This window comes from Bufo bufo, chromosome 3, assembly GCF_905171765.1.
Source record: "Bufo bufo chromosome 3, aBufBuf1.1, whole genome shotgun sequence".
Taxonomy (NCBI): domain Eukaryota; kingdom Metazoa; phylum Chordata; class Amphibia; order Anura; family Bufonidae; genus Bufo; species Bufo bufo.
In genome coordinates, this window is record NC_053391.1 from 636,977,810 (window position 1) to 636,988,206 (window position 10,397).

The 10,397-nt window shown below is 44.6% G+C and overlaps 1 protein-coding gene across 1 annotated transcript in view; it reads left to right on the plus strand.

Annotated features, from left to right (window-relative positions):
* USP12 (ubiquitin specific peptidase 12) overlaps positions 1 to 9,320 on the plus strand; it is a 70,307-nt gene extending 60,987 nt beyond the window's left edge. Inside the window, exons 7-10 of the mRNA XM_040422447.1 lie at positions 1,416 to 1,499; positions 3,185 to 3,382; positions 4,263 to 4,341; positions 8,666 to 9,320. Coding sequence (XP_040278381.1) covers positions 1,416 to 1,499; positions 3,185 to 3,382; positions 4,263 to 4,341; positions 8,666 to 8,767 — 463 coding nt within the window. The 3' untranslated portion in view covers positions 8,768 to 9,320. The remainder of the gene's footprint in view (positions 1 to 1,415; positions 1,500 to 3,184; positions 3,383 to 4,262; positions 4,342 to 8,665) is intronic.
* Positions 9,321 to 10,397: the final 1,077 nt, after the last annotated feature.

The following is a 10,397-nucleotide window of genomic DNA, read 5'->3' on the forward strand; positions in this document are numbered from 1 at the left end:
CCCCCCCAGCCTCAGATCACACCCCCATCAAACCTCCCAACTTCATATCAGACCCCGATCAGACCTTTTTCTAGCCTCAGGTCAGACCCCCCAGCCTCAGATCAGACCACCAATAGGCCCTCCGCCCCCATCCCCCTTCCTCAGATCAGATCGGCCCCAATCAGACCTCAGATCAGACATTTAAAAAAATAACTTACCTCTCCTGTTTCGGACTTGGTCTTCTTCCTGCTGCGCTGTACTGTGATCTCACAGCGTCAGGTCATAGTGCGCGTCTACGTGTACTACGTACTGACACTGTACATGTCCGGACAGAGCGTGGGGCCGGAAGAGGACCAGGGAAGGCGAGTACAGCCAGTACAGCACTGTCCTCACCTTCCTGTGCCTCCCACATGCTAATGACCGCTTCCATAATGGAAGCGGTCATTAGCAGTTTCTGGCCGGGGGCCACATGAAATGGTCCCTCCCCGCCCCTGCTCTATATACACTATATACCCTCCTCCACTCCTTGTATATACATTGTATACCCTCCTCCAGTCCTCCCTGTATATACATTGTATACCCTCCTCCAGTCCTCCCTGTATATACATTGTATACCCTACTCCGGTCCTCCCTGTATATACATTGTATACCCTACTCCGGTCCTCCCTGTATATACATTGTATACCCTACTCCGGTCCTCCCTGTATATACATTGTATACCCTACTCCGGTCCTCCCTGTATATACATTGTATACCCTACTCCGGTCCTCCCTGTATATACATTGTATACCCTACTCCGGTCCTCCCTGTATATACATTGTATACCCTACTCCGGTCCTCCCTGTATATACATTGTATACCCTACTCCGGTCCTCCCTGTATATACATTGTATACCCTACTCCGGTCCTCCAGTAATTGTCATTACTATTGCTATTCCCTGGATAGACCATCAATGTCAGATTGGCAGGTTCTGCCTCCTGGCACCCCCACCAGTAAGCTGTTTGAAGAGGCTTCTTCCTAGGGTGGCGACGTTAATGTTCATCGCTCACGTGGCCTTGGCGCAGCTCAATCTTAATCAAGTGAATGGGGCTAAGCTGGTATACCACACCCAACTGCTATCCAATGGATGGTGCTGTGCTTGTGACTGTCAGAAGGCTGCAACCCTCACCGGGCTGCTGTGGTCTCCCCAAACCGCTGACTGGTCCTGGTTGTCAGACCCCCACAAATGACCTACTGATGACCTATCCTGAGTATCTAGCAACCTCTAGCTTCCTTGTCCTGCAGCGGAAATGCTCATGCAGTGCCGATATACGGGAAGATTAATGCGGACCATTCCCTGAGCTCCTGAAGCATGTCAGTTTATGTAAAATTTTTGAGTAATTATCCATCAGTCATCACCAATTTATCTTACTTCATTTTATTTTGTCATTCATAGGGGTTTTAGCAACACGGAGACCCTCTGTAGTGAATATAAGTATTACTGTGAAGAATGTCGCAGTAAACAGGAAGCACATAAAAGGTAATGCGTCCATAATGGACATTTCTTGACCGAATCCAAAGAGAAAATGTAATGTGTGGAAAATGTCGTATGGAATTCTATAGTGTAGAAGGGACATCTGTTTGAGAATTTGTGAAAACTGGACCCCGATGATGTGTTCTCTTACAGATCCATACACACACACACAATCATCTGTTCTCTCCAGATGTTCATATTTCATGAAGGATAACAGAACGCTTGGGACAGACTGGTTACTGAGGTTAAGCTGTCTGACAGCTGTAATCATTCAAATTAAGTTGTCAGGAGCTCGCCCTTAGCAACCAGTCTGTTCTTGATTGAGGCCTTGTTTCAGGTCCAGGTTCTTTGCAGGAAGTGACCGGGCCATATGCGGACTACACTCTTCTCTACCTCTTATTTCCAAATTGAATGGGTATTCCCATCGGAAGAAGTGATGTTATATTAGTGATATGTTGCAGAAGCCTGCACAGATCGGGGGTTCATCCTCCTCGTTCTGTGGCATGGAGCTCCCAGTGGTTGAGCCCTCACTAATCACAAAATGAGAGGTCCTAGCAAGTTGCCATTACTTCTTAGGGCTCATGCATACGAACGTGTGTCGGCTAGGCCCGTGCTGCAGACCGCAATGCACGGGCACCCACCGTAGGGCCGCCGTATGCGGATGCAGAACCCATTCACTTGAATGTGGTCCGCAATCCACATCAGACGGTCCACACCGCAAAAAAAGTAGTGCATGCACTACTTTTTTGTGGTGTGGAGGCACGGACAGAAAACCCACAAAGTCGCTCCGTAGTGCTTCCGTGGGCTTCCGACCCCTTCATCTGGTACTGTGTGCGTGAGGCCTTTAAAGTGATTGTCTAATTTGGAAAACCCATTTTCATATATTCTGTTTGGGAGGTAAAATGAGGATCCTGAAAAGACGACCTCCACTATTTTGTCTGATATCCCCCTATGGTGTAAAGAATATTTCTCTCTGGCGGACCTGTCCCATCCTTCTTTATAGACACAATCCATTGATTTTAACAGGCCCTGTGTAATGCCTAATTTGCCCTGTGGTGGCGCTGCTGAGAAACTGAGCACTCACTGCCAGCTTTCACCACAGATTACAGCTGATCGCTGGGGGTCCTTTCAGGGGAACACTTTAGGATCAGCTTATTATCAAGAAACGACCCCTTTAATATGTAATTATGTCTTAAAAGGGTTATTCGGGAATTAATATTCATGACCTATCCTCAGGATAGGTCATCAATATCAGATCGGCGGGGGTCCGACACCCAGGACCCCTGCCAGTCAGCTGTTAGGAGAGGCTGGATAGGTCATCAATATTATTTCCCAATTAACCCCTTTTAAATCGGATTCCTGTGAAAGTAAAACCTTTTAACGGGTTTATTCGAGAGCTGCATTTACATGTATCCAGCATTTACCCCATGCTAACAGGAGTCCCTGAGTCCCCAGTGTGGATGGACCGGTACTGCGCATGCATGACCACCACTTTGGGACTACTGAGTATGTTTGACTACCTCCGGCAGTACTGTACAAGTGAGTGGAGCAGTGGTCTCATATACACGTAAGCAGTCCATTGATTCACACACGGGACTCAGCAATATGTTTATCACCACACTGTGTATTGGTGTACTCGGTCTTCAGACCACTCTCTCATTATCTATGTATTTGGCTTTTGTCCATTTCAGGATGAAGGTAAAAAAGCTGCCTATGATTTTAGCTCTGCACCTGAAGAGGTTCAAATACATGGACCAGCTGCATCGATACACAAAGCTCTCGTACCGAGTAGTCTTTCCTTTAGAGCTTCGACTTTTTAATACTTCGGGAGATGCCACCAACCCAGAAAGAATGTATGACCTTGTGGCTGTGGTTGTCCACTGTGGAAGGTAGGATCACCTTATGAAAATCAAGACAATCAGACATGCTAATTAGAAACAAACATGAAACCCACATGTAACCCGATATTTTGTGATATGTGCCCAAAACTGCACTCCTCCATCATGCCCTACTGATGAAGAGTCTTTCATAGCTTCAGAGACACTTGTACTGCCGCCTTTCACCTCTAAATATTTCAACTTAACGAGGACCTGTCCCATCTCCTGACATGTCTGTTTTAGCAGCTAATTGCATTCCCCTTGAAATACCAATTCTGGAGAATCTGTTCTACTGACTATGTTGTACCATTCCTTTATTATTCCTATCCAAGTTATGAATGAATAGTTAGCAAATGAAGGTCCTCATGGGTGTTACCAGTTTGGGGGGGGGGGGGGGGGGGGGGGGGTGTCCCTGCACAGTCTCTCACATTATCCAATCAGTGCTGCCTGTGCAGACATCTGGACCTTAATTGCAAAATGCTATGAATTAATTTGGAAAGTTATAATAGGATTAATAGAGGAATGGCACAACACAGAGTCGTAAGAATAGATGCTCCAAGATTGTTATTACATGGGGAATGCCAGTAGTTACTAAAACAGACATGTCAGGAGAGGGGACAGGTCCCCTTTAAGACTTGGTAATCAATGGAGTACATGCCATGGACACAGAACACACAGCCGATAATGGGGCCTTTGGAAAAAGGGTGGCTAGCAATAACTGGACCCATCTCCTTGGCTACTAGGTGGCAAGCACCAATGCAGGACTCGCCTGTCTAGAGTAACTTACCTTTTTGAATTTTATTTTCTTGTAATTGCATACATTTCTATGATGTCCAGCTTTGGTAATATGGTTCAAGTACATATGGTTGTTATTTCTTCTCCATTTTAACAGTGGCCCAAACAGAGGACATTATATTGCAATAGTGAAGAGTCATGACTTCTGGCTGTTGTTTGATGATGACATTGTAGAGGTAAGCCGTTTGCCTTCAGAATTCATTGTTCTTTCGTTTTCTATATTGATTTGTGATCCTTAAATACTAAAAGGAGAAAGCACTAATTATGATTAAGAAATTCCTGTTAAGTGAGTGTGGACCCTCTGTGCCAACTAACTGATTTGGCGCAGGGTTAACCCTAAGGCCCCCTTCACACGGGCATCGCGGGTGAGGGCCGGATACCTTCAGGGTGCATTGCGGGAAATCCGCACAAGTAGGCACGCAATTGCAGTCAGTTTTGTCTGCGATTGCGTTCCAATGTTCAGTCTTTTCTGCGCGAGTGCATTGCGTTTTGCAAGCGCTTGAGAAAAAACTGAATGTGGTACCCAGACCCGAACTTCTTCACTGAAGATCGGGTTTGGGTTCGGTATTGCGTAGATGTAATTATTTTCCCTTATAACATGGTTATAAAGGAAAATAGCATTCTTAATACCGCATGCTTAGTAAAATGTCAATTGAGGGGTTAAAAATAAATTTATTAACTCGCCTTATCCATTTGATCGCACAGCCGGCATCATCATCTTTCTTCTTTCAGGACCTGCAAAAAGACCTTTGATGACGTAATCGGGCTCACCGCGCTGTGACGTCAACGCAGGTCCTGCTGAATGAAGATAGAAGGATCTTCTATTTTCATTCAGAAGGACCTGCGTTGACGTCACAGCGCGGTGAGCCCGATTACGTCATCAAAGGTCTTTTTGCAGGTCCTGAAAGAAGAAAGATGATGATGCCGGCTGTGCGATCAAATGGATAAGGCGAGTTAATAAATTTATTTTTAACCCCTCAATTGACATTTTACTAAGCATGCAGTATTAAGAATGCTATTTTCCTTTATAACCATGTTATAAGGGAAAATAATACAGTGAATAGACTTTAATGGGGTCTGGGTTTGCTCCTCCCTATCATCATCTTCTAGCAACCATGCGTGAAAATCGCTCCGCACTTGCTTGCGGATGCTTGTGATTTTCACTCAATCCCATTCATTTCTATGTGGCCTGCGTTGCGTGAAAAACGCAGAATATAGAACATGCTGCGATTTTCACGCAACGCACCAGTGAAATCACCACTCATCTGCACAGCCCCATTAAAGTGAATGGGTCTGGATTCAGTGCGGGTGCAATGCGTTCACCTCACGCATTGCACCTGCGTGGATTTCTCACCCAGGCGCTTGTCTGGTATGCAACCTTTAACCCCTGTTTAGGGATCTGGACTTCTCTGCAGGTTAGTAGTTAGACCACCACCTCCTGATGTAAGTCCCGGTGTAGTTGGCAGCTGACCCACCAAGCCCCAAAACCACAGTTATTGTCTGAACTGTCACAGACTTTTTTTTGTTCGTTTTAGATCCAGGCAGCACACAGTTAATGCAGAAACCAGAAAGACTTCAGGGCAGAGTAGTGATGAGGCTAACTGGAAGCAGGCAGGCTGGGGACTTCACTGGAGCACAGACAGGGTAGACAGACTGGGTTAACTTAAACGCAAACTGAACTTGGACTTGAAAGTGCAAGAACGCACAGTCAGGATGGCATAGACTTGAAACACTGCAGGAATACAGGTAGAAGATAACTCGGGTAAATCGCAATAGCACTAGATTATCAAACACCTTTGCTGGTCATGGGGAACCTAAAGCTTAGGCACCCTCCTGCTGGAGAAGGTGCATTAAATACCCAGGGAACCTCAGCCATTGGCTGGGGAAGGATTTGGGAGCATGCTTACTAAGCCTTTAAGAGGCTGGAGGGGAGTGCACGCATGACCTAAGGGAACATCGGGAGGAAGCATTGAGAGGATATCTGCTATCAGGACACCCGATGACCTGGTAAGTGGCGCAGCGTTTGCGCCCACAGGAAGCAGAAGCAGAGTGGTGGGCATGAATTGCAGACCTAACAATTCCCTTGTCCTAATAACACAATTTTTCTTGTTCTTTTGTACTAAATATTTACAGGTACGTACATATGTTCACGTATATGTAATAGGGGTTCTCTGTGCTGGACAACCCCTTTTGGTATGTCCTGATAGGACATGCACAGCTAATAAGATGCGGTGCTTTGAATTGGAATTTTCTTTAACCAGGGTTGATATGCATTTACACAGGGCAGATTTGTGAATTTCTGCAACTGTCCTATTCATCAGCACATGCAGCCACTTGCATTCACATGTATAGAAAAGTCTGATTGTTCTGCACCAAATCTGCCACATATGAACATAACCCTAGAACTGTATAGTATCCACTGAAATTAATTGGCTTCATTGGCTGCCATTTTTTATTTTATTTATTTTTACATTTCACATTATCATGGTGATAATAGCTCTGACCTTGGAGATGTTCCAAGCATTCAGGTAATCTATTGTATCGTGTATTGTCCAGCTTTGCAGTTTCTCATAAATCAGATTCTTTCTGCCAGCTCTAAGTTAAATCAAAGGAAAATTAATACACATTACAATTACACACCGATACTTGTTACATTGTTAGGTCCCTTTGATTCTACGAAAACGAAGGCACGCCCAGTATCGCCAATTTCTACCACAGGGGCTGTCTACCCAGCCTTCTCAGAATGCTGAAAGGAATGGGAATGCAGTGAAGTAATAAGCTTTGGTAAATAGATGACATTCACTGTTGGAGGTCTTCCATGCTCCCATCTCTGAAGGCAGTCTATGATAGAGTGGGATTGTTTTTTAAATCTGGTTCGTAGTTTTTTTGTGTGTAGCTGTCAGTCCTGCTGCCCCCACCTGCTCATAGAGAGAGCCTGAGTCCTGCTGCCCCCACCTGCTCATAGAGAGAGCCTGAGTCCTGCTGCCCCCACCTGCTCAGAGAGAGAGCCAGAGTCCTGCTGCCCCCACCTGCTCAGAGAGGGAGCCTGAGTCCTGCTGCCCGCACCTGCTCAGAGAGAGAGCCTGAGTCCTGCTGCCCCCACCTGCTCAGAGAGAGAGCCTGAGTCCTGCTGCCCCCACCTGCTCAGAGAGAGAGAGCCTGAGTCCTGCTGCCCCCACCTGCTCAGAGAGAGAGAGAGCCTGAGTCCTGCTGCCCCCACCTGCTCATAGAGAGAGCCCGAGTCCTGCTGCCCCCACCTGCTCATAGAGAGAGCCCGAGTCCTGCTGCCCCCAGCTGCTCATAGAGACATTGATTGCTGTGTGTGGGAAGCAGACCCGCAGGCTTTTTTTGTGGTTTAGGCCTCATGCAAAGACTGTGATTTGCAGACCGCAAAAATGGATACAACCGCGTGCATGAGGCCTTATGGTTCAATAAGATTTTATTATTATTATTATTATTATTATTATTATTATCAATTACAATCATAAGAGAACATCCCAAATTGCAGTATACATACCGCATACAAAGATACATTGCGACATGCCATCATGAACAGCAGTACAGCATAAAGGACAAGGTATAAGCATGTATCTGTATCTGTATAACAAACAGTCAGCTGACAAAAAGTCAGCGGAAACAAAGGCCCTAAAGGGCTTAATAAGGCCTCAAACAAATGATGTATAGGCCAATAATTCTAGACAAACTTGACATAAAAGGGGGGAAGACAGGGTGACACACAAGAGGAGGGGAGGGGGGGGGGGGGGAGAAATCATAGGTCATATCTAGAGAATAGCTAGGTACTATTAAGGAGGAGAATCAGGGAGAACCCCAGATGCCAACCAAACCGAAAACGACATAGATGATCTAAACCTGGACCATGGCTCCCAACTCCTAAGAAACGCCGGAATCTTGTTGTGATCAGAGGCACACATCTCTTCCCTGTGTAACAGCTCATCCAGTGCAGAGGCCCAAGTGATCCTTTTCAAACTCTCGGTTGACTTCCAATTGCGTGGGATAATTTGCCTCATGGCCAGCATAAAGAGCCGCAATGAACCTTTCTTAACATGTGAGATCCGCCCCGGAAAAAATAGAAAGCAGAGCGATGGAAGGGGAAAATGCAATGGAGGCCCGGAATAGAAAATTATAAAGCTTTGCATGAGGCCTTATGGAAGGATTTGCACAGCATTGTACATAAAATACTTTCATCAAATCAGAAAAAATGTCAATGATGAGGGTCTTGTTCTCTATGTTGTACTAGGCTCATGAAGATGTGCCAGGACTCCTTATGTCCCCCTTTATTTTTTTTCCTTTAGATTATCTAGCATAAAGGTTTTTTTCCCCCTCTATAACATCCACTTGTATCCCATGGATGTCACATAAAATGAGTTTTACACTATAAGTGAAATCATTTTATGAAATATATAATATTTATATGAAAAACTTCCCTAATAAAAAAAAAAATTGCTTGAATAATTGACTGATTATTGTCTTTTTCTACAGAAAATTGATGCACAAGCGATAGAAGAATTCTACGGGTTAACATCAGACATCTCTAAAAACTCTGAATCTGGGTATATCCTCTTCTACCAGTCTCGTGACTAAATGAGAACTGTGATAAAAGACATACATTCTGCCTCATTCTTCTTCTTTGTACAGTTGGAACAAGGAGAAAGCACTGATGACTAGATATGTATATATACATACACATATATGGATAGATATGTGTATAGGCTACATATATATGTATCTACAGACAAGAGGAGAAAACACATGGAGTACTGGGAGCTCAGGGGGGCATTAGCGCAGTTTGCACACGCCGAAGCAAAAGAACACGGATCAAGGAAACAAAAAGAAACTCCTATCATGAGAATTGATTTATTTGCTCTCAGGAATCGCGCTCACCATATAGTTCCATCACTACTACTGCTAAGCAAGAACAGAGGTGGTCTTCACCATTGGGGGATTGGACTTCCAGTCATTGATTCTTTCCCTTTTGTCATTATTTTAGCTAGCTATAAGCTACACAGGGAGTGTTCCTGAAATTTTAAGCCAGAGCCTGTGCATTTCCGCACTGTTCATTCTACGCTACAAGAAAAGTGAAAAAACGTAAGCCGCTGTAAAATAAAATAAAAAAAGATGAATATATATATATATATATATATATATATATATATATATATATATAATAATTTTGCGCCCAGCAACCGCAATTGCCTTTCTTTCAAAGGACAGTAGAGATGAGCCCGAGTCAGGTTGTTTAATGCCTTGAGAAGTCTATAGTGTGTGTTCAGATGATAAGCTTGGGATCAGTAATGGGTGTCTTTTATTTCCCCACTTTGTATTTGGGCTGGGGGGGAGTTGCTGGTAATAGCGATCATTTATTGCCGCACAAATGTTGACCTTGGCCCCTCGGGTTGGATTTAAATTCTTATTTTCTAACTCAAAATATAGTCAAATTTAATGTAAATTTAATTTATTGGTTAGAGGAATGTCATGGACATTCGCAATGATATGTACATATACACAGGAAAATTCCTTCAGTCCAGCAGCAAGGAGGACCTGTCTGCTTTCCTGTTGCCTTAGTTAAAGGGGTTGTCCAATCTCTATAATGACCCCCCAGAATGCCCGAGCCTCTCTTCTAGAGCATACCTGCTCCCCGGCACCTGCGTCACACTACATCCCTTTACGGCCGCCGCTGCGGGATCCTTAGGGGCTTCAGTGCTGGGGAGCAGGTAAGTATGCTCTAGAATAGGTACCTTGGGGGTCATTATAGGGATTGGATAACCTCTTTTATGTTTTAGTATTCGGAATTATGGAACATGTTTTCTTAGAACTGCATTGTGTTGCTCCTATGTTACGTTGAGGAGGCAGAAGTGCTCGTAGTATCGCTACGGCCTTCTTGCAGCTTTTCCTAGGCCAGTGACGTCACATGGCTTAGATGCAGCTCAGTCTCATTCAAGTGAATGGGGCTGAGGTGCGATACCAAGCACAGCCACTATATATGTAAGGCACTATGCTGCTTAAGTGGCCAGGAGGCCGTGGCACTCACTGGAGCTCTGGTGAGCACCACAGCATCTTCAACCCTGAGTTTTAAAAAAAACATACATTATTAATGCATGAATGCCAAAATTACTAACGCACTCACGTCAGGTAAGTTCTGTTTTTCAGGATCTGGTGAGTACTGAATTATTAGAAATCCTGGATTATAAAACGGTCATAGGAAAGAATGTAA